General features: G+C 54.8%; 11 protein-coding genes across 11 annotated transcripts; 10 read left to right on the top strand and 1 right to left on the bottom strand.

Moving 5' to 3' along the window:
• Positions 1–619: 619 nt before the first annotated feature.
• VTN31DRAFT_3751 (uncharacterized protein) lies at positions 620–2,066 on the top strand (the record flags this gene model as incomplete). Its single annotated transcript, XM_069404065.1, has 4 exons — positions 620–1,087; positions 1,144–1,271; positions 1,349–1,676; positions 1,731–2,066. The coding sequence occupies 4 exons, from the start codon at positions 620–622 to the stop codon at positions 2,064–2,066; spliced, it is 1,260 nt and encodes a 419-aa protein (XP_069261076.1).
• A 34-nt stretch (positions 2,067–2,100) lies between these two features.
• Positions 2,101–3,313, top strand: VTN31DRAFT_3752 (uncharacterized protein; the record flags this gene model as incomplete). The annotated part of the gene is made up of 3 exons (XM_069404066.1): positions 2,101–2,706; positions 2,757–3,074; positions 3,140–3,313. 3 exons carry the CDS (start codon positions 2,101–2,103, stop codon positions 3,311–3,313), a joined length of 1,098 nt encoding a protein of 365 aa, XP_069261077.1.
• A 2,860-nt stretch (positions 3,314–6,173) lies between these two features.
• Positions 6,174–6,810, top strand: VTN31DRAFT_3753 (uncharacterized protein; the record flags this gene model as incomplete). The annotated part of the gene is made up of 3 exons (XM_069404067.1): positions 6,174–6,372; positions 6,426–6,666; positions 6,747–6,810. 3 exons carry the CDS (start codon positions 6,174–6,176, stop codon positions 6,808–6,810), a joined length of 504 nt encoding a protein of 167 aa, XP_069261078.1.
• Positions 6,811–6,889: 79 nt separating this feature from the next.
• Positions 6,890–7,732, top strand: VTN31DRAFT_3754 (uncharacterized protein; the record flags this gene model as incomplete). The annotated part of the gene is made up of 6 exons (XM_069404068.1): positions 6,890–6,959; positions 7,021–7,065; positions 7,126–7,255; positions 7,311–7,547; positions 7,619–7,653; positions 7,707–7,732. The coding sequence occupies 6 exons, from the start codon at positions 6,890–6,892 to the stop codon at positions 7,730–7,732; spliced, it is 543 nt and encodes a 180-aa protein (XP_069261079.1).
• Positions 7,733–8,607: 875 nt separating this feature from the next.
• On the top strand, positions 8,608–10,836 carry VTN31DRAFT_3755 (uncharacterized protein; the record flags this gene model as incomplete). The annotated part of the gene is made up of 5 exons (XM_069404069.1): positions 8,608–8,811; positions 8,980–9,093; positions 9,164–9,376; positions 9,463–10,050; positions 10,111–10,836. The coding sequence occupies 5 exons, from the start codon at positions 8,608–8,610 to the stop codon at positions 10,834–10,836; spliced, it is 1,845 nt and encodes a 614-aa protein (XP_069261080.1).
• Positions 10,837–11,363: 527 nt separating this feature from the next.
• On the top strand, positions 11,364–15,365 carry VTN31DRAFT_3756 (uncharacterized protein; the record flags this gene model as incomplete). The annotated part of the gene is made up of 3 exons (XM_069404070.1): positions 11,364–11,704; positions 11,771–13,783; positions 13,853–15,365. 3 exons carry the CDS (start codon positions 11,364–11,366, stop codon positions 15,363–15,365), a joined length of 3,867 nt encoding a protein of 1,288 aa, XP_069261081.1.
• A 581-nt stretch (positions 15,366–15,946) lies between these two features.
• VTN31DRAFT_3757 (uncharacterized protein) lies at positions 15,947–17,730 on the top strand (the record flags this gene model as incomplete). Its single annotated transcript, XM_069404071.1, has 3 exons — positions 15,947–16,169; positions 16,227–16,416; positions 16,470–17,730. The coding sequence occupies 3 exons, from the start codon at positions 15,947–15,949 to the stop codon at positions 17,728–17,730; spliced, it is 1,674 nt and encodes a 557-aa protein (XP_069261082.1).
• Positions 17,731–17,856: 126 nt separating this feature from the next.
• Positions 17,857–19,053, bottom strand: VTN31DRAFT_3758 (uncharacterized protein; the record flags this gene model as incomplete). The annotated part of the gene is made up of 1 exon (XM_069404072.1): positions 17,857–19,053. The coding sequence occupies one exon, from the start codon at positions 19,051–19,053 to the stop codon at positions 17,857–17,859; it is 1,197 nt and encodes a 398-aa protein (XP_069261083.1).
• Positions 19,054–19,357: 304 nt separating this feature from the next.
• VTN31DRAFT_3759 (uncharacterized protein) lies at positions 19,358–20,548 on the top strand (the record flags this gene model as incomplete). Its single annotated transcript, XM_069404073.1, has 3 exons — positions 19,358–19,402; positions 19,460–19,990; positions 20,051–20,548. The coding sequence occupies 3 exons, from the start codon at positions 19,358–19,360 to the stop codon at positions 20,546–20,548; spliced, it is 1,074 nt and encodes a 357-aa protein (XP_069261084.1).
• A 1,359-nt stretch (positions 20,549–21,907) lies between these two features.
• Positions 21,908–22,732, top strand: VTN31DRAFT_3760 (uncharacterized protein; the record flags this gene model as incomplete). The annotated part of the gene is made up of 2 exons (XM_069404075.1): positions 21,908–22,245; positions 22,309–22,732. The coding sequence occupies 2 exons, from the start codon at positions 21,908–21,910 to the stop codon at positions 22,730–22,732; spliced, it is 762 nt and encodes a 253-aa protein (XP_069261085.1).
• A 993-nt stretch (positions 22,733–23,725) lies between these two features.
• On the top strand, positions 23,726–26,158 carry VTN31DRAFT_3761 (uncharacterized protein; the record flags this gene model as incomplete). Its single annotated transcript, XM_069404076.1, has 6 exons — positions 23,726–24,651; positions 24,701–24,927; positions 25,000–25,130; positions 25,180–25,426; positions 25,480–25,974; positions 26,028–26,158. 6 exons carry the CDS (start codon positions 23,726–23,728, stop codon positions 26,156–26,158), a joined length of 2,157 nt encoding a protein of 718 aa, XP_069261086.1.
• Positions 26,159–27,096: the final 938 nt, after the last annotated feature.

Below are 27,096 nucleotides of genomic sequence, written 5' to 3' on the forward strand. Positions count from 1 at the left end.
CTCGAAACCCACGTCGTGCGCCTCTCCTTCCCTCGCATTATTATTCTCGATCGGCCCTGTCGCTCTCTCGACAACCGATGCTGGCTGTTTGCTGCCTTGTTGCCTGATTAGATCAGCGCCTGCCTCTCTCCCTCTTATCCGACGTGTCCTCGATCGGGATTGGGTTATCGCGTCCCGTTTGCCACGTCTGGACAGTCACTCGTCCTGCCTCTCCTAATCAGATCCCACCCTTATTTTTATCTTTTATTTTTCGCCTTCCCAACCTCGTTCTCAACCCTTCATTCCATTTTTTATTGTTGATTTCCTCATTATTTTTTTTTTCCTTCTTCGATTTTATTGTCTTCCGGATTCCCGCCCTTCCGTCTCTTGGCTTCCCCGAGTTCATGTACTGAAATTTCTATTCTCCTTGCCGTCGCAAAGTGTGGGTGTCGCCAATTTCGCGTTGGTGAGGAGCGTGCTCCGTCCCCCCTGCTTCGGCCTGTCGCGCGACACCCCCAAGATCCATCCCACACGCTCGTGTCGCATCGCATCGGGGTCGCTCGTCACGATTCTGGCGCCCCGTCCCCGCAGCCCGCGCAGATCTCAGGTCGAAGTAGCCTCCCTGGTCCCGGGCTGAGTGATGAACCAAATGAATATCGCGGGGATGAACGTGATGCCTGGTGGTCCCGTTGGTGGTGGAGTGCCCATGATGAACGCCAACTCGTCAGCCCCCCGCAGTGACCCGCCGGCTTCGCAAGAGGTCCTCTTCGCGCAACTGAACACGTACATCTACGACTACTTCCTGAAGCGCGGGCAGTTTGACATCGCCCGAGCAATCGCGCAGAATGAATCGGTAAAACTGAACACGGAAAAGCCCAGTCCTGGCAACCGCCGAGAAGGGGAAGTCAACGGCGCCGATGACGCCTCGGCGAACGAGAACAAGGATGAAAAGATCAAAGTTCCGGATGACTTGCCGAGACCCTCGGTGCCCATGAATAGCTCCCAGTCCTTCCTTTTCGACTGGTTTAGCCTGTTCTGGGACATTTTCCTGGCGCACCGCAAGAAGGGTGGCAGCCCACAGGTTCAACAGTACCTTCATCAGGCTCAGGTAAGTTGCTTCTGGTCGCGCACCACGTTCGACCTCATCCTAACCAGCACCTTTAGTCGATGATGCGAATGAACCATCAAGCGGCGCAGTTCATGCGCCAGCCACAGGCGATGCCAAACCCAATGGTTAACATGCGCCGCAACGGCGCTTTACAGAAAGCGGTGTTCCAAAATCCTGCGAACCTGTATGTAGTCCGTCCTTCGTGTCGATGGGTCCCATGCCGCTGGGGAAGGCGTGTGCTGACCGATGTTTGACTCGTAGAACCCCGCAACAACTCAATCAGCTGCAGGCCAAACACAACATGATGCAGATGCAGAGGGAACAATCGGAGATGGGTGCAAACGGTCATCGCCCTCAATCTCCGGCATCGGCTGAAAATGCGCCGTCTCCCTCGAAGCGTCCCCGCTTGGATGGCTCGCACATGAACGGACAGCCCATGGTCCCCAACCGTGGACAGGGCCATGGCATGCCGGGGCAGCCTAACCCGCAGGCAATGATGATGCCGAACGGAGTTCCCCGGGGCATGAATCCGGCGCAATTCCAGGCGTTTCAGCAGTCGGGTCCGGCTGCGCAACAGAAGTCCATGCAGGTATATGCTCACCACCTGGCTCTTCAGCACCCGCGCTCAGCAATGAACAACCAGGGCATGCCGAACGGCATGATCAATCCCGGAGTCATGCCGAACCAGAACGAGCTGATGCAGCCGATGCCTGAGCAAGGCGTCATGCCGATGGGAGCGGAGTACTACAACGCCAATGGGCAGCTAAACCACATGCGGCCGGGCGTCCCAGGTCCTAATGCACAAGGGAGTCATGCTCTTCAAGACTACCAGATGCAACTAATGCTACTGGAGCAACAGAATAAACGTCGTCTCATGTTGGCCCGTCAGGAACAAGACAGCATAGCTGGCCGTCCCGAAGGCCAATCCGTGCCGGGCCAGCAGCAGGCCATGCCCCCCGGCACGTCCCCCCCAGGGTAGCCGGGCGGGGACATCCCCCAACCCGGGCGAGCAAATGAAGCGGGGGACTCCCAAGATTTCTCAGCCAGGTCTGCCCGGCTCGCCAAGTGCGGGTGAAGCCATGCAAGGTCGGGGATCGCCGGCTTCGATGAACTTCAACAATGGCCAAATACCGCCAGATATGAACAACGCATTCTTTTTCAAGCCGGACAACGTAGGCGGTCCCAACAACATGCGCCCACCCAGCTCGAATCCGGGCTTCAATAACCCCCAGGATGCCATGGGCCGGCCGCAACCAGGCGCCGGAAACCGGGTCCCCTCGTGGCCACCTCAGCAGCAGCAGCAACAACAACAACAGCAGCAACAACAGCAGCAACAGCAACAGCAGCAACAGCAACAGCAGCAACAGCAGCAGCAGCAGCAGCAGCAGCAGCAGCAGCAAGGTCCACAGGGGCAAGGGCAGTCCATGATGTCACAGCAGACCCCGGCGACGCAGCCGGGGAATACTCCGCAGGAGCGTAATGCCATGCCGCCGCCTCAGATGCCCGTGGGGACCGGCAAGCCGGCGTCACCCCAGGCAGGAGGTGCGGCCCCTCCGACTCCCCAGCAGGCGAACAAACCGCCGCCGAAGGGCAAGAAAGATGCCAAGGAGACTAGGAAGGTAGGCAATCACTTCGACCCCCATTTTGGGTCTCACTGACCTGACTGTAGCGTGTTTCGAAGAAAACTACGGCGGTTGCCAATTCGAACGCAGCGGCCACTCCGTCTGAGGCGGACAATCCTCCTCCGACTCCAACCCCCTCGACACCGATCACTCCTCAGCATCCCCAATCATTTGCGAAACCCGGTGGGACGAATGCTACCACGACGGGTGCGCCGCAAACCACGTCTGCCACCGCCACGACTACTGCCGCGACGACGGCGGCGACGACTGGGGCGCAACAAGCACCGACGTCGGTTCCTGCGCCGAACATGGTTGGGCATCAGGATCCAAACCAACAGACGTTCAACGATCTCTCCATTCCGGATGTAAGTTGCCGCCACACTCTTTATCTGGCTAGTTGGCCATTGAATGATCGCTAACATGTACACAGACGTCCACGCTCAACTTTGATTTCTCCACGCTGGAGCAATCTGACCTCCTGGAGAACTTCGACTTTGATACCTTCCTCAACACCGACGGTGACACAGCCGGATTTGGGTTTGATCCAAGCATGTCTTTTAACGCGGATAGCGTCGAGACCGGCGCTACAGGCGAAGGATTGTGAGGGCCGTAACTCTCGCTGTCCGAACATCACTATGATACCCAAGCACTGGATCTCCCTCCGACATTGTACATCTCACGCGGTGTGGGCGTTTCCGTTGGATTGTGTTTTGTTCTTTCTACAATATTCCCCTTCTCTTTTTATCCATGTTTTTTTTTTTTTTTGCCTATGTTTCTCCCCATCTATTCGGTTCTTCTCGTAGGCGCAATCTGTATTCTGAGTGATGGTGGGAAGATGAGAACTCTTGGCCTTGGCTGCGTTATTGGAGATGGGACTGGCGTTTTTTTCTTTTTCTTTTTTTTTTTATCCCTTTCATCTTGTCTCGCCTGTGTTGTTGCGACCGCTCGATATGTTATCTGTGATGGTGCATCTCCTAATACGAAGAGTCCTGTGGGTGAAATCTGGTGCGGAATGGGTAGTTTCTCGTGTATAGATTGGTTTCCTCATGGATGTGATGACTCGTTTGTCTGATACTCTTCGTCATTCGACTCCTTCGCCCAAGAATCCATCGAGCCGATGAATCAATGCGTAGGCAGGTAGGTAGGTATCATGAACTGGGGATGCTAATCCTGCGCGGCGACTGGGTTGATCAACCTGAGGGGTCCCGTTGATAGCAGCAGTCACGAAATCCAAGCGCCTTTGATATGGACCTCTCGATCCTGAGAGAAAGAAACACATAGGTAGTAGACATCAAGAACCAGAGCTCGCTGCATTGTTATCTCGCCCTGTGCTCATATTCTTCTCTGAGCAAAACCACCAGCCCAACCCTTTGCCCATGAGGATAGGCATCTCTCGTGGCGCCATTACTGTCAAGCTCTGGCAGGGATGATCCATTGAGTCTAGTACGGTACCTAGGTTAAGTTGATGATGATATAGGCTATGGGAAGCTAGGGACAGGCCAGGTCAAACTTGAATCTTCTACTCCGTACGGAGTAACACTACTAGGTAGGCACCCCTTAACTCTCTTGCTACGAGTACGGTTTTGAGTGCTGTAATTGCTTATCCTGACTGGTTCGATTGTTGTGTTCGAATTGCTTGGATTTTTTTTTTTTTTCTTTGGCCCCCGGCCGCGGATGAGAATGCCTACAGAACGATTGGACGGCTTCTGGATGTTGATGGGATCAACGAGAACAACGCGGGATGTCAAGAACCTTATCAAAGTGAAAAGTGCGGATAACTGGCTCTTGATCATTGACAATGCCAACAACGCAGTCAACGAAGATTTCAATTATCTTCCTTCCAGCCAGAAACGGCTCCAATCCGCTCATGACCACGAAATTGGGAAGTCATTCAAGCACGCTAGGCATTCCAAGAGTCAACGTCCTCCCCGTTGAGGGAGTGAGCCAGAATGAAAGCGCTCAAGCTCTTGAGGACACATTTGAACAACCCCAAGTGCGCGACATGGTATCCACAGTAAAAGCTTCTGGACACCGTCATCTATCTGTCTCTCGCGAGCATCCACGTACATGGCCCAAAAGTGGATGCCGACGACAAAGTGCCTGGCTCTGTGCCAGTCGAGCGACAAGAGCATGATCAGGATACTAAACAAAGATTCTGGAGACTCGAATCAGTATACGGAGGCCGAGAACTCAGTTTCCATGACAATGGTTGATCTCATTTCTCGACACTGAGGTCCGTGATCGATTGGCAGCTGATTATCTGGAATTCATGTCGCTCTTGGGCCAAGAAGACCTTCCCCAATCCATGCTCCCTCCAGCTGAGATCTCGAAAAATGGAAGGGGCAATCAGAATCCTGAAAGCGTACGCGTTCATCACAGGACGAGAAGAGCCCGATTCATATGGCATGCACCGACTAGTTCACCGCGCCACGTTGAACTGGTTGGCAGAGAGATGTGGCCGGACTGTGCGGCGATTTATAGACATCTTTCCACCTTCTGGGCACTGGGAAAACTTGCAGGAAATACCTCCCAAATGCACGATATGTTTTGAAGTTTGGGACAGCTGCTTTGACCGGGTTCTGACTAGCTTTCTTGCAATTATAAAGCCCAGCTTAAGATGGGCTGAAGAGGCAGAGATATCGGGTTGGGAGGCGTTTGTTTCCCAGAAGCAGATATCTGGAGACCCGCTGCTGCCTCAGTAACCTTATTGCATCACTTGCTCGTCAGGGAAAGTTGTAAAAGGCAGAGGAAATGTAAAGGAGTCTGAAATCTGTTGAGACTGACGTTTTGGGAGGTCTGGATTTTTCTGTTGCTCTGAACGTCAGTTTGAGAATATATGAGCGGTATCTGTAGCGTCAGTGGGCCGCACAAATCAGAGTTCTCAGCATCGTCCAACTCCTTGGCAGAGTACAAGGAAATTCGGGGTTCACTATGAAGAGGGGGATGCAATCCACCGATGTTGAATCAGTTCATATAACAATGAAGTCTCTCTGCCTATTGCTTGGGAGCATACTATGTATGTTGGAATCCGAAGGGTCGTGTACTTGTTTATGTTGTCAAAGTACGGAGTACATGACACAATGCCGTATCTTTGCTTGTTGTTTGCAACATCTCAACGTCACTGGCCGCTCGTATCGTCATCACGAAACAGCATCAAGCCTTCCACACTGAATGTCCAGTATGGCTGTCATTATCGATGAGGTTTGGACTTGGGGAAGTTTGGACTGGTGGGTACTCCGTATGTACGAGTACGTCACTTGAATTGGATCCCAATTGAGCTAAACCAAGCTAGGCTAGTGTACAAATTAAGCTTTAAGAGGCCTAACTGTTTTTAGAATTACGTGTATATCGCCCGTTGTGGTAAGTATCAAGCTCTTGTCCTCGGACGGTCCGGCCAACACATGCTGAACAAGGACTGAACTTCATGAACCGGTGTTCTTGTTTCTTTTTGTTGCAATGATAGCATGAGACCTCGTTCATTCTCACGCCCATCCTTGCGCTTGCTCTCAACATGCGCTGCATGCCCAATAATCCATCCCAGATCGCTTGATTGTCGCGTCTCGCGAGCGCCGCCGGCTCGCAGCAGCACCACGATCACCACACCAGATCCACGCTTCGGGACCCTTATCAAAGATAAATTCTCTCATATCCGCGATGACTACGGTATTTCTCGCCCTCTCGGTATCATTTCCTCCCAGCTGACTCTCTGCCCGCAGAAACGCCGAAGAATGCCATCGTGCTTGCCCACGGCCTGCTGGGCTTTGACGAAATCCGACTAGCGGGATCGTTTCTCCCGGCGATTCAGTACTGGCGTGGGATTCGGGATGCTCTATCGCTGAAAGGCGTCGAGGTGATTACAACGTCGGTGCCGCCGTACGGGACCATCGAGAAGCGCGCAGAGGAATTAGCCGCGAATATCGTCGCGCAGGCGCGGGGAAAGGATGTTAATATCATTGCGTGAGTAGTTGGTATCTTGAGAAGTCACGTACCTTGAGCTCTTGTGGATGCTGATAATGGCTCCATTGCGGTGCGCGTAGGCATAGTATGGTACGGACTTTCCCTCCAGGCTCTGCCCCGCCCCGATCACTGACCTCGACTTGATAACAGGGGTAGGACGATCGACGGAAATAGGCCTGCGATGTAAAGACTGATGACTCCCAGAGGTCTCGACTCGCGGTTCATGATCAGCAGACTCCGGCCGACGGAGTTTCGAGTGCGATCTCTGACGACAGTTGCGACGCCTCACAAGGGTAGGTTTTCTGCACAATTATCCAATCATATGCCAGTTCGTAGCCGAATTGACCTTCGTAGGATCCGTCATTGCGGACTATTTCATGGAGCTTGTCACCAGCAACGGTGTGTGCAGAATCCTTCCCGACCATCGGGCCGCGTTTGACTGAACTGCTTCTCTGCAAGTCTCGCGCCTTCGAAAACTGTCCCGCACCCTGGATCGCATTGACTTGGACATGACCGCTTTTGGGCAATTGACCCGGTCGTATCTACAAACTAAATTCAACCCGACCGTGCCCGATGTGGATGAGGTCCGGTGAGTTCAGATACCGGCATCCTTCCCAGAACGCCCGGGTAGCTCATCAAGGCAGATATTTTTCGTACGGCGCTATGTTTCAGCCAGGTGCCTTCAACGTCTTCCGCCCCTTCTACCAGGTTCTGGCCGACGTTGAGGGCCCGAATGATGGTCTTGTGAGCGTGGAGAGCAGCCGCTGGGGCGGTGACCGGGGCTACAAAGGCACCCTGGTCGGCGTCAGCCACTTGGATCTGATCAACTGGACGAACCGATTGGAATGGCTGACGGCGCTGATCACGGGAAATGGAAAGAAGTACGTTTCTCGGGTTTTCTACTTGGGTTTTCTCCGCGGGTTCGTTCTATGCTAATCTGACACCCACGCAGATTTAATGCCATTGCGTTCTACCTGGACATTGCCGGTGAGTGGTTCTCTGTGGACGCGGTTCCTCATCGTTGACTGAATCAATTCCAGATATGCTGGCCAAGGAGGGCCTATGATACTCTGATGGGAATGCTGTACTCGTAGATATTGATACCCCCTGACACTAGGCCGATATGGCCATTGCATGTCGGAGATTTTGATCTCGGCTGGAAGCTGAGCTACACGATGTGTCAATACTCCGTATACCAAGCAGGATTAGCTGCACACAAGGCACCAGGATTATTCCAAGGAGAGTGCACTTTGCTGAGACTTTGAACCAAATGTGTCCATGACACGATGTTGGCTGGAATCTGAAGCAATAGGCGGAGGCTGTGCTTAGAACCAACAATCAAAAATCCAGGCTTAGCCTTTGATCAAGCCTCAACTCACCTTTAGCCTTGGAAAAATCCACTGCATTATTGATCTGCACAATTGAGGCTGAGGTCAAAAGATTCCCGAAGCACCAACGTTCCCGGCGTCGAGATTTCTCTGCCCCACTGGTGATCGAGTACTGTAAGCGACGCCGTGGTCGCGGAAAATCGAGATGTACGAGTATGTATGTACTGTATGGTGAGAACGTGAGATAAACCTCGCTCAGGACAGTCCCTTCAATTGGCCTTACCGCCTTCAGATTCTGCCACGAGCAACCTACTCGTACGAGTACGTAAAAACCCCCCTTTAGCGGCAGGCGGTCAAGAGCGGCGGCGGGAGCGGTGCAATAATGGGAGCCCGCTAACCTTCACTTCGACTATGTATATATGTAGCCTACGGTACCTACTGAAGAGAATAAAACAAACTTCGAAAAGAGACAATGCCGTAAAAAAAAAGTCCCAGACAAAATCTCAGCATTCCACATTCGTTGTTTGATCCCGACCAGAAAAAAAAAAAGACTCTGATGATTCTGGATCGTGTCAATCCAACTTCCGGAATCCTGCGGAAAGTCTCATGAATCATGTCCGCCCGCATCGTGCTGGAACGGCCGCACGCGCATTTCACCAACCTGGACAACCTTGCTGGCAAGGTTATTCTGCAACTCCACAGTGACACGGCCATCAGCGCGATCAATGTGAAACTGGAGGGCGAGAGCCGTACGCGTCTGACGGGCCCGCGATCCGAGCGCTCCGAGAAAAAGAAGACCGAATTGGAAGTGCACAAGGTGCGTTGGCGAAGAGGAGAATCCAGTGACTGAGCCACAGCAAAAAAAAAAAAAAAAAAAGGAAACGGCTTACTGTGCTTTCCATTGCAATGAGACGGGGAGGAGGAGGACAAATCAAATTGGGACTGAGTGATTGACGATGATGGTGACGATGTCCATGGCTATCAGATCCTCTACCAAAAGTCGACCGTTTTCCCCAGCCCAGACATTGCGCAGCATAGCTCGCCCGATGCTGCCTTTACGCTCGCGCCGGGCGTTCATGAATACCCTTTTCGTTTCAAGGTGAGCTTTTTCGCCCGAGTCGAGCCATGGTATAACGTCTCGGGGTGTGACTGACTCGCATTGAGCAAAGATTCCGTTCAACAATGCCTGCAGCTATCGCAACTCGATGATGACCAATCTTTACATGGTTGGCCTGCGTGTCGAGGTGGCGCGAGACCCCGTGCTGCATGTAAAGCAGACCCTGCCGCCGTCATTGAGTGCCTTTCCCCAGGTCGCGGATATCCGATACTACGTCAAGGCGACCGTGGTGCGGCCGGAGTTCTATAAAGAGAATATTCGCGCTGTACGTGAGAACCCGTCCTTTCTTTCCTCCAAGGACGCTCCACTGGCGAATTCCATCCAGAAAAGCTAAGCAAACCCTGTCAGCAGATCACGGGCTTCACCTTCCTCCCCATCGAACCACCCCGGCCCAACAACCCGAATGAAGAAGTCTATGCGCGCCGGAAGCAGGAGTTTCGCCCCCAAGTGGTCATGCCGACCAAACGCAAAGGGAGCCTCTTCCGCAAGGCACAGGAACCTCCCCCCCAACCCATCTCCAGGACCCCCCCATGCCGGTTCTCAGTCGACGCTCGATTGCCCAACCCGCCCATTCTCACCCGCAACCAGCCCATTCCATTGCGTCTTATCGTCACCAAGATGTCCCTCACGACCCAGATTGCCTGGCTTAACATGCTGCAAATCGAGCTCATCAGCTACACCCGAATCCGTGCTCACGAGTTTGTGCGCACGGAGCCCTCCAGCACTGTCATTCTGAGTCTCAGCAATATGCACATGCCATTGGGACAACCTAATGATCCCGTAGGCCAGGACTGGATCATCGATTCTAGTCTGTGGAAAAACTTGCCCGTTCCGCCGGCTGTGGCGCCGAGTTTTGAGACGTGTAATATAAGTAGGCATTATGAACTGGAGGTGCGCGTCGGGTTGGCACCGGGAAGTCCTGGTGGCAGTGGATCGCAGGTGCGTCTCCTCCGCTCTTCAAGATTCTGAGTTGGCGACTGATTCGTCTTCCATGCAAAGATGGGCATGATGGTGCTGCCATTGCGACTGGCTGTCAAGGTGTACTCCGGGATTGCACCGCCGCCGGCGCTCCTGGCAGCCGTTGACGCAGACCGCAGGGCTCGGCAACAGAACGCTACTCAGCCGCAGGTCGCGACACTCGACGTCTGCAACGATGAGCAGCCCCCACCCATGCCTGAGAGGCCACCGCGCAATCCTAATCTTGCCCCCGCTTCCGCTCTGGAAATCGCCGAGCTGGAAGCCCCAACTGAGGCCCCGCCCAGCTACGAGGATGCAATTGCCGACCAGTTTGCCCCAATCGAGGGTCCGCGCCATGCCTTTAACGGCGCAGCGGCTTCGACGCAGTCCAGCCAAGCCTCTGCCGCGGGAGACGTCAAGACTCCTGTCGACACCGCCTCGCAGAGTACAAAGAACGACAACGAGGCTCCGCCCCGTACCCCTTCCCGCAGTTCGATGGAGTCCATCGACATGCTCCCGCAGACTCCGGGGTCACGGCCGGAATCTTTGGTCGACAGTCTGATCGAAGAAGAACACCCCGCGTCGACGTCAAATGCGGGGCGACAGGCTCCGACTACAACACAGACGCGGCCGGAGGAGCTCATTGTCCACGGAGGGCAGTCAAATCATACCGCATGTACCCCTTCGCGTTCTCCCCGGCCTTTCAATACCGGTGTTCCTCGACGAAGGCCTGTTCCCGGGCAATCTGATGATCTGCCACGCTCGTGATCGTATGCAAGTATCGGGCCATGAGAGTTGCATTATTCTCCATTCTGGCTGTTTTGCATCTTTAAAGCATGGCATGGAGTTTTGGTTGTTTGCTTTTTTTTTTCTCTACCAATTGCATAAGTGCGCATAGGATATCTTTGTCGAGGAATTGGGTGCATTGGATTGACAGCATGCGAAAAGTGCATATTCTCATTCACTTTTATGTTGGAAGACAGGTTCATTCAACTGCATATTGTCTACTAGCCCTACCTAACCTACCTCACAAGCCCCTGAGGATGATATGGATACACTCCGTGTTTGGTTTGGTTTACAGTAGCTGTCATCAAATCAGGAAACATAGCATCCGATTACATAATCAACACGCAACTGAACGCCAGATTCGCTTGGCGCGTCAGCGGGATTGTCGACGTGCAGCAATCGTCTAAACATCTACTACAGTAGCGAATTGAAGAGACCATGACCTCCTCAACTTGACACCTGACGGGGCAAAAGGCGCATCGAAAAGAGTAAAAGGGGAGACAGGCACCATGCGCTTGCATCTCATCATTCAGCGCCACGGACTGCCCATCGTCCGAATTCTCTGGACGACCACCCCGTCCACGACGGGGCTCACGGCGCGCCCACCAGCACCTTCATCCGCCATCGCGTCTGCCCGCGCCCCGAACGCATTCTGTGACAATGGCGGTCTGACGATTGCTCAGCTTTTGGAAGATATCAACGAGGTTATTCCGTTGGAATCGGGAGAAGGTGCAGCGCGCCAGGGTCCGGGCCAGTGGGGCTTGGAGGACTACGTGGTTGAAGTCAACGGGTATGAGTGTTTGCATTTCATGGAGGTGGAGGGTTTGTTGAGAGATGGCGACGAGGTTGTGTAAGTTTTGTCGTTGATTCCCTTGCTTTGCGGAGATGATGGATGTCCTGACATGGGAGAACATAGCATTCGGCCCCTCAGCGCTGGGGATATGCGGGCACGACGCCTCTCGGGGCGAGTGCAGATTACCAATGATGGTCGCCACTTGTTGGATGGGGTGCCCTTTGGAAGGCCATATCTGAAGAGATCCTTCCCCGTCCGTCCACCGGTGCGCATTCCGTCCAGGAAGAGGCGCCGCGTGACGTTGGATGGATGGGATGGTGATGACCGGCGGGAGGCAGAGGAAGAAGAGGATGATGACTACGAGCTTGCGACTCTGGTGGATGACTCCATGCACTCTTCAGGAACGGTCGTTCGACACCCGGTTGAGTATGACGATGAGGATGAGAGCGATGCTTCCTTCGAGCCTGATGCGGAAGACGTTGCAGCGGAGCTGGAAGACCTGCAAGAGGATCAAGCACAGGAGCCTGCCCGGCCGCCATCAGGGCGTCGGTCGCGAGCGGCACATCGGTCATCTAGTCCTGAATCCGTCGCCCACGATGATAGAGGATCGGAGGCGACTGTGTCGCCGAAATCCAAGGCAGTTCGATTCGAAGATCGGGAGGAGAGTGAGGATTCGACGGCCGAGTCTTCCGTCGAGTCTAGCGCTGAGGAGTCTTCAGAGTCGGACACAGATGTCACTTCCCCATCGACATCCGACTCAGACGTTGAATCAGCGTCGGCAGCAGAATCCGAGTCGGAGTCGGAGTCAGTTTCGGATTCCGACTCTAGCACCGACAGTGAGTCGTCAGAGTATGAACAAGAATCCCCTCAACCCCCTCCCAAGAAACCGCAGCGCTTTGTTCCGCCTGGCCATGGGTCCAGCCGGACAAAGCGAACCAACCAACGGAATCGGCGCAGACGCAAGCTTGCCAAGCTCAAGCAACTCGGCTATCTCCACCCTGAAGCCAACTTCGCCGACTTGCGGAAGTGGGAGGAAGAGAACGAGCAGAACGAAAACCGTGTGTTGACTGAAGTTGTCCAGCACGAAGCTCGCACAGCGGACAAGGAGCAGGCTGAGTTTGAAGCCCGGCGGGAGAGGCTGCTGCGCCAGCTTGCATCTGGGGGGATCGATGTGGATGCGCAGTCGGAAAAAGAAAATGTCCCTCCGCAGCAGACGACTGGGGTTATTAGTGACCAGGGGGAAGAGGCTGTGCAGCCAGGAAAACGCCGGCGTCTTGACGTGCAGAGCAGCAAGCGTCTGCTCTTCGGATCCCTGGGTGTGAAGAATCCAACATCGAGGGAAGAGGAGGAAGCCACGCGCAAGAAACTCGCGGGGACCCCTCGCACTGTCCAACCTCTCGCAAACGAGCAGCCAGAGCAGGAGCCCGGAAGTGACGTGGATGAGAACTGGCAAGACAAGTTGACCATCATGGCGACGGAGTGCGTTCATGAGAACGTTCACATCGAGCCCCCACCGTTTCCCTTCAAACAACGATGGGATACCGAAGCCCAACAAGCGATCCAGATTCTCAAAGGGCGCCGGGGAAATTGGCGAAAGAAGCGCAAGTCTCAAGGGAGGGAACAGGAGGCTGCGGAGGAGGAGACGCATCTCGACTACGATGAGCCAAATCAGGGCGTTACAGCAGCCACGGACGGTAAAATCGGTGATGTCGAAGACGATCTTCCCCAGCTTCCTGACGACCCTTCAACGCTCCCAGATCTGACTGAAGACACTGTCAAGCCGAATAGCGTGATTGCCTACAAAGTCCTCGAGATTTCCAAAGCTACCAACTGGCAACCCCAGGTCTCCGCGTACAAAGTCGCACGGGTAGACCAGATTCTGGGGGACGGCAGGCTCAACCTCCGGCTAGCCAAGCGCGACCGGGAACAGCGGACAACGACGATGAATGAGGGCGGCGTTCGAGAGTACAGCGGCTTTGAAATGCCGGGCTATGAGAATGAGACTGATGCCGAAGACGATGGGGTTCGCACGTTGTCCTTTTCAGGGCTGATCGAGCCGAAGATCGTTGTGCCGGCGAACGAGGCGCCGCAGGAGCAGCAGGTAGCTGGGGCTCAGGATGGTAATAAGGGTGACAAGTTAGTGAATTGATTCCTTTTCTTGTCTTCGTTTGTCTAGGCCATTTCCTCGCTTACAAAACGCTGTAGATCAGTTCCCGAGCGTAGTCCCCAGCCCTCTCCTGCGAATACCCCGAAGCAGTCTACAGCGCGCGAACCAAATATGGAACTCTCTTCACAGACACGGAATGATATTTCACAAATCATTCGCGATGCCGGGTTCCGATCTACAATTGATTCGGATCTACAGCTGCAGGGAGACGCGCCCGCGCAAGAACATGTGGATATGCACGATGACGATGGGCCGCTTCCGCCTGACGATTTCTTCCCGACTAGTTTCGAGACGGAACAGGCCCCATCACCTGTGGCTGAGGCTACTCTCAAAGCTGCTTCAGAGCGAAGCCAAAAGCGGGACAATGCGATACCAACTCTCGAGGGCGATGATGTCCCAGCAAACCTTTCGCCTGTCGCTTCGTCAGGTTCCGATGCTGCCTCGAATTCTGACGTGGAGCGAGAAGATGCAATCCCAAGCGAAAATGGCTCGAGCGCGTCGTCACCAAGCCTCCCCAAGGTGCAATCACCATTCGAGGAATGCCCGCTGAAGCTGGGTTCGGACGTGTTTGACCTGTCGTCCAGTCCTCCCTCACGACCAATCAAGAGAAACCTGTGCAAGTGGTTCAAAAAGAATGATGATAGCCAAGACACGCACCAGGAGCCGCCCACCCGCAACTCGGACTCTCCAGCTGAGTCGCCTCGGGTGGCCGCCGACAGCATGGATACGACGAACCCACCGAACGAACTTGAATCGGCACAGGAGGACCCGGCGCAAAATGACGATCTGCAAGCCGCGCCGATGGACGACCCAACACCGACCTCGTACCAACCGCGCAGGGTTCCAACTGAAGAGCCAGATGAGGAGACTCTTGCTGCACAGCCCGATCTTCCCTCTCAAACTAGGAACTCTCAGCTCGATTCACCGCGCCGATCCTTGCAACTGTCACGTTCCCAGACACCAGATCGTCCGATCATGGGGCCAAGCAGCTCTGGCCGATCGGGCGACTCCATCGTCTGGAATCCCTTTTATGAGAAAGATGGAGGAAAATACGACCCGGCAGAGGACGCTGAGCCCCCGTTTGCGTCCACACCGCCTCCGCCAGCACGGCACGATGGTTCGTCCTCCACGACCCGCCAGACCAGGAGAGCAAAGACGGCAACTCTATCGTCCCCCCGTCAACTCTCCAACTCCAATTCGTCTGCCTTTGTGACGCCACCAGACCGACGGTCCACGCCACGGAAACCCACTGAACCCGATCCCAACTCAACGCCGACTCGAAGACAGCCGCACCAGGACCAGCCTCGGAGCTCCGTACCACCTGATGTATCTCAAATCGTCGACCTGACCATGTCCAGCCCGCTCCAGTCGCCAGGGGGCAGCGACGAAGACTTTGCCAAGTCTTTGGGGCTTCCTACCGGGCCAGGCTGGATCCGAAAGAATGTCTGGCCTACGGAACGACAGACCCGGTCGTCGAGTCGCGCACTCGGCAGGGTGGGAACGGCATCGACCAGCCCTTCACGACGACGACGATCGCGGGCAAGTACATAGGTTATTCGAGGTTACAGTATGTTCGTGTATAATCGTCCTCTGTTGATATATACTTGTGATTGACCAATCAGTGTGTGGAAATATTGGATTACGATAACCTTGTGCATGTACCACCCAATCATGACATCATCCGCCTTCATGTACTGTGTTGATTGTTTATGTGTGCATGGATGAGACAACGAAGATTCCCCGTTAACTTTGGCCCTGATTGATTAATTGATTGATAATTTGGTGGAGAAAGACGGTGGATGACAGCCCTGTCATAGTATCCCTTCATGCATCGCGGTTACTCCGCAAGAAATATGCTGTTGTCCGCAGCGAAGCGAGTACCCCGCGCGAATGACCTGATCTCGTCACTGGCGTTTTTATCCCGGACAGATCGATCATTGTTGACGATTACATCTACCAGGCCTAGCACAGGAGAAAGCAGCCAGCCGAGCCCTCGGCATACACATTGCACCTGCGCGAGTCGCCCGTTCTGCTGCATCCGGAACGCCTGCCGCTGTCGCTCTTCGACGTCGAGTACCAGCAGTAATCCCTACAGCACTTTCGCAAGAGACTCATCCTTGAATCCCGGAAAAATGACCGAATACAAGCTCACGGATATTTCCTCCCTCAGCCAGATTCCGCCATTCGAGAAGCTCGAATCCGCGGTCGAAGGGGTTGAGAATGGTAGGGTGCTGGTGGTTCATGGCGATAATAACAACTTTCATGCCATTTCTCCTCGATGCACTCACTACGGCGCGCCGTTGAAGCTCGGCGTTGTTGCGCCGGGAGGCAGGATTACCTGCCCGTGGCATGGAGGTAAGTACGACGATAGAATTTCCCGCCGAGGCGTGAATTCGATCACTGACGTAACAGCGTGTTTCAACATCACGACTGGCGAGATTGAGGACGCACCCGCCCCGAATGCACTGCATACGTTCCCTGTCTACGAGAAGAATGGGGCGGTGTATATCCGGGGCGAGGAGAGTGCTATCAAGGCCGGGCAGAGAGACCCTAATATGTCCTGCTCGGTTACGACGGCGGACAGAGTGGTGGTGGTTGGCGGGTATGTACTATCCAACGTCTCGGCTTTTGACATCATATGCTAAGATGCACAAGTGGGAGCGGCTCCTTTGGTGTCGTCCAGACGCTCCGCGAGCTCAAGTTCGGCGGCAGCATCACGCTGATCAGCAAGGAGCCGAATCTACCCTTGGATCGAACCAAGCTGTCCAAGGCACTGATCACAGACAAATCGGCCATCGAGATTCGTCCCGCCGAGTGGTACAAGAAGGCCTCGATTGACGTTGTCAGCGATGAGGTGACTGGCGTCGACTTCGCGAGCAAGACGGTCCAAACCAAGTCGGGGCAGACGTATCCCTACACCAAGCTCGTGCTTGCCACGGGCGGCACGCCGCGGAATCTGCCGTTGGAGGGGTTCCAGCTCGGGAACATCTTCCTGCTGCGGTTCATCACCGATGCTCAGGCCATCGTCAATGCTCTTGGCGATCGGAAGAAGAAAGTCGTGGTCATTGGCAGCTCATTCATCGGCATGGAGATTGGGATCAACCTTGCCGGCAAGGGCCATGAGGTGTCCATTGTTGGACAGGAGCAGGCGCCGCTGGAGCGGATCATGGGAGTACAAGTCGGGAGGATCTTCCAGAAGAACCTCGAGAAGTCTGGAGTGAGGTTTTACCTCAACACCGCCCTTAGTAAAGCGACGCCGTCCGCGAACGACCCCAGCAAGGTGGGCGCTGTGCATCTCAAGGATGGGACGGCACTGGAGACCGATCTGGTGGTCGTCGGCGTAGGCGTGCGACCGGCGACGGACTTTTTGCGCGGCAACCCGGCGATCAAGCTGGAGGCAGACGGGTCTCTGCGCACGGACGAGTCGTTCAAGGTCACTGGCCTGGACGACGTCTACGCCATCGGCGACATCGCGACGTATCCGTACCACGGGCCAGGCACCGACCCAGGCAGCGGCACCCCCGTGCGCATCGAGCACTGGAACGTGGCCCAGAACGCGGGACGCAGCGTGGCGCGGTCCATCGTGCACTCGCTGTCCGCGTCGGGCGACCAGCCGCACAAGCCCAAGGCGTTCATCCCCGTGTTCTGGTCGGCGCTGGGCATGCAGCTGCGGTACTGCGGCAACACCACCGGCGGCTGGGACGATCTCGTGCTCCGCGGTGACCCAGACAACGCCAAGTTTGCTGCGTTCTACTGCCAGGGCCAGACGGTGGTCGCCGTGGCGACCATGCAAATGGATCCGCTGATGACCAAGTGCGCGGAGTTGATGCGGCGCGGGCGCATGCCGTCGAAGAAGGAGATTGAGGAGGGTGTGGATATCCTCAAGCTGGATGTTCCGAATCGGATTGCCATGTAATGCAGCTGTTTTAAGCAAATGACATGTGGAGAGTTGCGGCCGTAGCTCATTCATTCGAGTCTATATCAAAGAAAGATATGTACACACCCAACGCCATGCTCCGCGAAGCTCAGTATACATTAGGATTCATTTGTCCTTTTTCTTGGACGATTTCTCCTTCTTCTTTTCCTTGCTCTTGCGCGGTTTGTCTGCCTCGGTCTCAACTCCTTTGTTTGATATTTGCCCATTCGTCACTGGCGCAGCTGAACTGTTTTGTCTGGCCGATGATGATGATGATGATGATGATGACGACGATGATATCGGCGCCCTTTGATGTTGCTGCTGTTGCTGTTGCTCCTCTTCCTCTTCAGACAACATAGTCCCCTCGATACTGATAAACCCACGATCAGGATCCGACCCGGGAATGACATCGACATCACGCACACGGAACCGGATCATGCCCCGGACTCGATAGCCCGATACACTCTCAAAGTATCCGTCTGCCTCATCGTCCTGGTCCCCTTGCACATCGTCGGGAGCGCGGTTTTCCCGCACGGGCCGAAACCGTTCTTTTTCCGGATCGAAATCGTCTGGATAAGACTCATCGTTTTTCTTTTCCTTCTTGTTCTGCTTTGGGGGGGAGGACTTTTTCTGCCCTTCCTCCCCCGGGGGAACCCATCGCCAATTCGCCGGCAACCGGCGCCGGTCAATCCCCACGGAGAACAGATTGTAGACGACCGCGCCGAGGAAGCCCTCGGACTGCACATTGACGTGGCCCTCGAGGATGTGCCCGCGCCGCGGGCTGAACACGAGGAACGTTGCGGTGAGGTAGACGTAGAGAACGCCGAATTCGCTTGTTGACAGGGCGAGTGTCAGATCCTGCTTTGCGTCCCCGGAGGGTGTGGGCTTGGTGGGACTGGTGGGCAAATGGCTCGACATCCATGCGTCGGAAAACGCCAGCACCAGCCCCTTGAATGGCGGGTAGTACGTAAGCAGCAGCGGCGCCAGATGCTCCGCGACCAGGGAGCTTAGGGCATGCGTTGTCGAGATGGAGATTGGCGATAGCGGGACGTACATGGTTGCGGTGATGAGGCGGAACGGGGAGTCTTCAACATCTCCTCCTTCTTCCGCGGCATGCGATTCATTCCATGTTGTGACGAATTTGACAGCAGTGGATGTTGTGCTGTTCCCGCTGGGTTGGAACGTGGTGGTATGGTCGGTTGTGTGCTTGGTCTTCTTGCGCTTCTTGGATGGCGATTGCTCACTGTGTTTGGATTTGCGTTTTTTCTCCGGGGTCCCTGGTGCAGGGGAGGGACTGTCAATGTCCATTGCATCAGCGGACATGGTGATGACAGGCCTGCAATGCTCTCTTTTTACTGCCGTCTGAAAATTTGGTGAGCTTGGTGTTGATACTAGTACGCAACTTTTTCGTTTTTTTTACGGCAGAATGATCTGAATCTTGGTCGGAATTAGAAGGCGGTGTGCGCGAACATCCATTTGGGCCAACCATGTGAATGAACAAGCCAACATAGGCGTCTATTATTGAGTATGGGGATGGATGGTCTCACTCTTTAGAATGTTGTCGTCCTGCTGTTAATTTTGCTGGAATTCTCTCCATGGACTAGCTGTGTGAAGCTCCGCTCCCACCATGAGAAGCCTGCTGTCGTATCTTGGCTGGGCTATCCTGCCAAAGGTGCTGTACTTTACTACTTCGTCAGGTACCAACTGACCAAAGTGCTGACCTTGATAGTTGGTCACAAACATCCTCCAGAACATCTTCTATGGCATCACCATCCGTGCCAGTGACCCGCGGCCCCAGCCTGGGACTCCCCGATTCGAGAAACACCGGCGACGCATCTTTGTCTTTGTCGTGTCCAGCTACCTGCTCTACACGCTGTGCGAGTCCTTCCATGAGCTCCGCAGAGAAGGCAACTTTTACCAGATCCTCGGCGTCTCACCGTGGGCCGATGAACGCACCATCCGGTCGCGCTTTCGGCGCTTGGCGGCGCAGTACCATCCGGACAAGGCGTCACTGGCCAGGGACGACCCGACCCCGGACGGCTACTTTGTGTATCTGAAGTTGGTGCAGGATACGCTGCTCGACCCTCAGCGCCGGTTTGCGTACGACCGCTTCGGGCCGGATGTGACGGGCTGGCGGGGGGTGAGCATACCGCGCGAGTTTCTTTACAAGGGTCTGCTGCAGCAGTTGCCACAGTATGTCGTCGGGTTTTTCGCCGTGATCATGTTGAACATGGTCTACTGGTCTTCGTGGGGGCGCTTTGTGAGTGGATTTTCCCCTTTGCTAGATCTTCGTACTGGTCAAGCGTGCTGACTGGGAAAGTGGCGGTTCTGGACAATCGCAGCGCTGGTCACCCTCGAACTCGTGCTGCTGACCCGGCCGCTCACCGTGCTGAGCCCGCCCAAGATCTTGCCGGATTGGCTGTGCTCACTCCTAGGTCTGTCCCGAGAACCGAGTTTCTACTTTGTGCCGTTCCAGATCATGTCGCTGGCGCGACAGGTGGCCCTTTCCATCCACATCTTCATTTCGCAGGTGACGCCGTCCGAGGTCACGCAGCAAGACGGCGACTCGGCGGCAGTGAAGCCGGCCACCATGCGCCGGCTGGCGCAGTTTGTCCAGCTGTCCCAGATGGTCGATGGCGAGGCCACGCGGTTGCTGGCTCTGGGGCTGGCCCCGTTCCGCGGCGACCGCGGCAGCGTGACGACGCTGCGGCGGGCGATGAAGGAGGCATTGGTTCTGGAGGGCGTGCGCCGCAGTCCCGAGGTGCAGGCCGCCGTGGCGCGGGTGCGAAAGAAACGACAGGTGCAGGACGCAGAATAGAGGAGATGTACGAATACAATAGAGAATTGATGAATTCCTTAGATGTTGTATTCTGTCCATTACCCCATCTACGTAGACCACGATGCTGAAATGATGACCCTTCTATTGGGTGGCGAGTCCACAACTCCGATTCTCCGAGGTGGCCGGATCATGACGGACGAGACGCAAATCCGTCCGATCCAGAACGTCAGGGTGATGCAGCGAGCAAACGGGGAGACGGGATCATCCCGATCGTCACAAAGCAAAAGCATCAGGAACATTATGATCCATCTTGAAGAAAAGCATACTCATCGAACTGTACATATATAGTACAGTACTGTACTTACTGCATGCGAGTTACTGGATCGCACTGGAATTCACAAGTCGAGGAGAAAGTCCGTGGTGGATCTCTTGGACTGGTCCAAGTCCAGTAGTAACCGTCTAGCCGAAGAGCGAAGAACTTACTCAACGGTGCGACTCCATTCTTGTTCCCAGCCGGAACCCGAATGGAGCAGATTCCTGGGCAGACTGATGCTGCATGTACCATTCATTCATTGAGTGAATCCATACCGTCATGAATGAGTCCGAGCTCTCTGGAACAAATGTTACGGGTAGCTTTTGCACAATCTGATTCGAGGAAGGGCAATAATGAGCCCCGTGTGTGCAGCACAAAATGACTGACCATCGCGACCGATCATCCTCGCGCGCCGCGCTGGACGAGAGACGCCGCCTGGTCCCTGGAGTCCCCGTATGTATGATAATTCCGTCATGGACGGTCATGGACCATATCTGACAGCGGCTAAGGAGGTATTTCCAGAGACATTCTGAGCGTCGTAATCGGTATGGTAAATTACCGTACAATCAGCGTTCCACGGCTCAGCCAACAAACAACGTCTTTTTCCCACTCTCCGCCAACTCTCTCTCCCCCTGCGACAGGAGGGAAAAAAAAAAAAAAGTCTTGTGTGCTAAATGCTAATAATCTAAATCCAGACACGGAGAAAAAAAAAATAATATTCAGAAAATCATCTCACAATGAATCCCAATCTCCCTCCCATTCCCTTTCCTTCTCCCTCCCTTTCTTCCTTCCATCATCCCTCATCCCCAGCTGACCACTCTGAATCGTCTCCCCTGCGTCCAGCCTCTTGCGGACGGCCACGGGAGCGATTAACTCACAATTCCACCGATTTGCCCCTTGAATAAAAATCAGCCTTCCACCCAGCACACCGCCCCTCCTCCCCTCCTCGGATCAGGCTGCACTCTCCCCGTATCCTCGTCACCATCACCATCATCATCATCATCATCATCACCACCACCACCATCACGACGACTGCTCCGTGAGCTTCCCGACCGCGACGGACCCTTCGACTCGAAGAACACATCATGCCCACTGCCGCCACCCCGAACGGTCGCTCCTCGCGGGCCATCGTGCTCAAGCTCGACCCGAGCTTGCTCCGACGCTTCTCCTCCAGCGAGAACAGTCCAGCGGCCGACGACAGCACCAGGACCAAGGACCCCTCGTCGCCGTCGTCGTCCTCCGCGGAGCATGCACCGCCGGTCTCGTCCGTCGATAACGCCTCGGACGCGGCCTCGACCGCGAACGGTACCGACAGCGCGCGCCGCAAGAGCAGCCAAACGTCGCGGGGGACCAAGCGTGGCGCGACCCAGAATGGCGATTCGATGCCAAAGCCGCGTAGGCCCGGGCCAAAGAAGCGGAAGATGTATGTCTATTTCTTCGTTCCCAATGTTGCTTTCTTTCCAAGATCTTGCTAACGCGGTTTCAGAGATGAAGGTGCCCCAGATGCCAGCAGGCCGTCCGGCTCGTCACGACTCGGCCCTAGAGCCAACCAAGGAGCAATCAACGCGGGGCTACGCGCTCTTGACCGCAGCGGCGCGCCCTGCCGTCGCTGGGAACGCAAGCCCTTCCAGCTCAAGAGCTTCACCGGCGTTGTTTGGGATGTGCCCACTTGGCGGGCGCCCAAACCACCCAAGACCGAGTCTGGCACCGAGGAGCTCGGCGCCGACGCCAGCGCCAGCGTCAATCCAAGTGCCAACCCCAGCGTCAACGGCGACACCGACAAAGTCAACCTCACGGGCAGCGCCGCGCCGAGCGAAAAGAGCCAGAGCCATCTCGGCGATGGCGATTTGACACCGTTGCCGTCTAGCATGGCGGGCTCGCCGACGCCAGCCATTTCCATGGCGGCATGAGTTGCGGAGTGGATCTCTGCCGACCAACTTGTCTTGTTCTTCTCTTCGTGTATATTGTATTTCTCTACCATGGTCTTGGGTGTTTGTGCTTTGGCGTTTCGGTGGGCATTGCAGGGTTCTATCTTGGGTTATAGACGTTTCTTCTTGGTCTGGTTGTATTATTACGGTCGCAGGCTTTCTGTTTTCATATAATCGGGCCATTTGGCTTTCGGTTGACAGCAGAGTTAACGGTCTATGACTTGTCCTGAGAGGATCTATGTTGCATCCTGAGTCCGGTGAGGTGGATGTATTCGTAAGGAAATCTACGAAATGAATACATCATGAAATGCTCTTCATCGATATACATTCTGTTTTTTTCAATTGGAGAGAGCACAAATTTTCTTGTGGCTCATTGGACTCATGGGAGAAGTATTTGTTGTTTTCTTCCTCGTATCCCCTCGTGGTCATATGGTCCGGGTGGTGAGGTAGCGGGCCTTAGAAGACACCCGAATCGCCGGGAAATACTTCCCAGTGCTCTCCAATTCCCTCATAATCCCATCCAAAACTCTATTCCAGAGTAGAGAACAAGTTCGAAATCCACAGACTTGGTGCATTGCGCCCTAGGTAGCCGTTCACAACTCCCGACCAAGTCAAACCCGGGGGGCTTTTCCCCGCGTGGAAATCATCGGCTCACGCAGAGTTCACCGTTCTCAACCACCGCCCCTCATCCACGGCCCTGTGACCCTCGCCCATTATCGACGCCGACCAAAATAAAACTATGAGACCGACTTTCTGTGTTCCTCCAGCCGTCACGCCACGCCCGCTGTGAGCCGCCTAGACGTCCCCGTCGTCACCGTCCTGTCAGTGACCTCACCCGGACCCCGTCCGCCTTCCCGGACCGTTCATTCTAAGATATAAATTCCACTTTGTACTTTTTACACCTCTTGTGTCCTTGATTGGTCTTGCTTGGTCCATTCAGCCCATAGCACGACTCCTCCCGGGCCCAACGACATCATGTCCAATGCCCCGTTGCCCGGTGGAGCTCTGCCCACGTCTGCCTACAACAACACCGGCAGCTCGAGCTTTGCCTCGGTGCCGCGACGCTCCTCCTACGCCTCCGTCGTTTCCGGCACAGCCTCTGCCAACTGGCCGGCTCGCTCGGGGTTTTTTTCACATCAGCTCGCCCGCCACGACCCGGCTGCCGCTGACGCCGGCCGCACCCCGTCTTCTTCCAACGTCTCCCCGCAGTATCACCCCAGCTCGACGCCAACTGGCCTCCGCCATTTCCCGTTCCTCAACGCCGCGGATGTCGATATGCAGCTGAATCATCGCTCCAGCAACGGCGGGCGGTCCTCCGCCGCGATCACCAACGGTCTCCCCGCGTATTCCCGCCAGTTCGCCAACATCCCCGACTATGACGACTGGCTCGACTATTCTTCCAATCGCTCCGCTGCGATCGTTGGGACAGGGACCATGGCCGGGCCCGGAGCTGCAGCCGGGCCCGCTGCTGACCGCCAGTTCCTGGTCCCTTCGTACCTCAAAAACTCTCCCTACATGGCCCGGCTCGAGGCCGCTCACCGCGCACGGCAACTCGCCAGCCAACGCGAGCCCGCTCCGCATCCGCCGTCGCTCTCCGCCTCGTCCAGCCATGTCAACCTGCACCGCATGGCCCCTTCCCATCGCGGCATGACCTTTGATCTGATCGAGAGAGAGCCACCGCGCGACCAGGAGAAGATCGCTCCGCTGCCGTCGCGCTGGAGTGATACGGATAAATGCTCCTCTGGCCTGGATGTCCTCTTTGACGGGCTGGAGGCCCGCTATATGGGCGGGCCGCACAAGAACGATCACGAGGCCGCGACGGTCCGGGCAGATCACCCGATTCCGAAACAGTGCGGTATTTACTACTACGAGGTGTCCATTCTAGCCAAGGCGGCTGAGGGGTAAGTTCCTATCTTCTCCCCGATTCTAGGTTGGTACTGACGGCAACAGCGTCTTCAGTGTCGGATTCTCACAGAAAAAGGCCAGTGTGGATCGGCTTCCGGGCTGGGAGCATGGGTCCTGGGGTTATCACGGTGACGATGGAAGGTTGTACTCCGGGGATGGCCAGAGCCAGGGTCGACCGTATGGCCCGCAGTTTGGCATCAACGATACCATTGGATGCGGTATTAATTTTACCAAGGGATATGCGTTTTTCACCAAGAATGGCGTTTTGCTTGGTATTGTTTTTTTTTTTTTTTTTTTTTTTTTTTTTTTTTGGTTTCTTGAATGTATAGTCCTGACTTTCCTAGGGCATGCATTCAAAGAGGTCAGTTTGGACGGGCTGTATCCGTCGGTTGGGATGAAGCGATTCCCCAATTCACATGTACGGGTCAACTTTGGCCAGCAGCCGTTTATGTTTGATATCGACGGCATGGTCAAGGTAGGCATCTGGAAATGGGGTTGCTAGGACGCGTGGCTGACGTGTGCAGCAAGAGAAATTGGCCCTGCTGGACGAAATCAAGGACACTAGCACGGAACAGTTGCAGCCGCCGTTGGACGAGGCGACGCTCATGCAGGAGCTCATTGCGCAGTTCCTTGCCCAGGACGGGTATCCGGAGAGCGCGCGGGCGTTTGCCGAAGAGGTGCGGCAGGAGGCAAACACGCTGAAGAAGGAGGAGCCGTCGTTGCTGCGACGGTACGAGCCGGCGGATGACGTCGATTCTACGAATCGGCAGAGTAAGTTGGTTCTTTGGTTGAAAAAAAGGGTGTTACTGTGCTGACTGTGGTAGAAATCCGTGCGGCCATTCTGGAGGGCGATATAGACAAGGCATTAAAGTACACAAACGCCTTTTATCCCAACGTCCTGCAGAACAACCCGCACATTCTGTTCAAGCTCCGATGTCGCAAGTTCCTCGAGATGATCCGGCGTAGCACGGAGCCGGCCCAACCAGCCAAGCGCAGCAAGGCGTCCAACGGCGTCCAACCCGTGTTTGACCAGGAGATGGAAGTCGATGAGCCGGTGCAGGACGGCAATGGCGACTGCGCCGGCGACGCCATGGACACGGAGGAAACGGCAGACTCGAACTTGCTGACCGAGGCTGTGCAGTACGGGAAGCAGCTGAGCATGGACTACCCGTCAGACGAGAATGGCGGCGACAAAAAGTATCTGGACGACATCTTTTCGCTGGTGGCGTACCAGGATCCACGGAAATCGGTGCATGGGCACCATCTTGAGCCATCCGGGCGGACCACCCTTGCCGAGGAGCTCAACAGCGCGATCCTAGGTGCGTTCCTTGTCCATATTGGGATTCATTTGTCGTCTAACCAAAGCTACTAGTATCCCTGGGGAAATCCTCGACCACCGCGCTGGAGACCCTCTATGCGCAGACCGAGGCTCTGCTTAATGAAATCACCGAGGACGGCGGCGCCGCGGCGTTCTTGAACATACAGAATGACTTTCTCCGATGATTCGATGATCCAACAGTATTTTTTTTTCTCGCGGCAAGCAAGCAGGCATTCGTCTCATTTTGAGTTGACCTGTTGTGTTTACACGAGTACCTAAGTCCACGTGTAGTTCCGGAGTTTGCAGGATAGGATGGATAGGAATATCATCGAGCGACTGACTCATCTTGAAATAAACTTTGGCTACTTTTGGCTTGGGTGTAAATGCAGACTTATCTAGCCAGAGCACGAAGTGGCTACCCGGTACCTGAGGATTGAACAGATTCTTGATTTGGAAGAACCAATCTGCGAACTGCAGTTGATCTGATCAAAAATTTCAGAAAATCCCACAAATGCGGGGGTTACACCCGTGCAAATTGCATAATATTCTCCACTTTACATGTTTCAAACATTCGAGTTGCAAAGATTCATCCATGATAATCCCATGATCCCATCAGTGATCAGGCGCCAATATTAACCAAATATGTCATGATTTAACTACGTATCAGTAGTTAACTAGTCTGGGCGAACCTAAAAAAAAAAAAAAAAAAAAAAAAAAAAAAAAAACAAACAGAACATGCAGTGCAGATAGTTAACCAAACCTAGAGAGAGTCAGAGACTCGGAGCAAGATCGAGGTAGACGACTAACATCATGACAACATAGACACTCTGAAGTGACAGCACACATCGGCCCCATCTCCTCTTCTCTTCCCAGATAATTCTGTGATAACTACCTAACTACTTATCCCTGAACCTGAAAGAATTACAACACCCTCAAGCCGTCTCTCTTTCTCTCTCTCTCTCTCTCGTCGTCTCCCTCCCCTCTGCGGAGAACGTGAGATCTCCGGAGAGCTGTGGGAGGCCAAGACAAGTACCTACTACATACATAGGTACTACCTAGGTAGTATACATGCATGCCTGAGGAGGAGGAACTCGAAAAAAGAGCGATCAATCAAACACACGAA

This window comes from Thermomyces dupontii, assembly GCF_041956625.1.
Source record: "Thermomyces dupontii strain NRRL 2155 unplaced genomic scaffold VTN31scaffold_3, whole genome shotgun sequence".
Lineage (NCBI taxonomy): Eukaryota > Fungi > Ascomycota > Eurotiomycetes > Eurotiales > Trichocomaceae > Thermomyces > Thermomyces dupontii.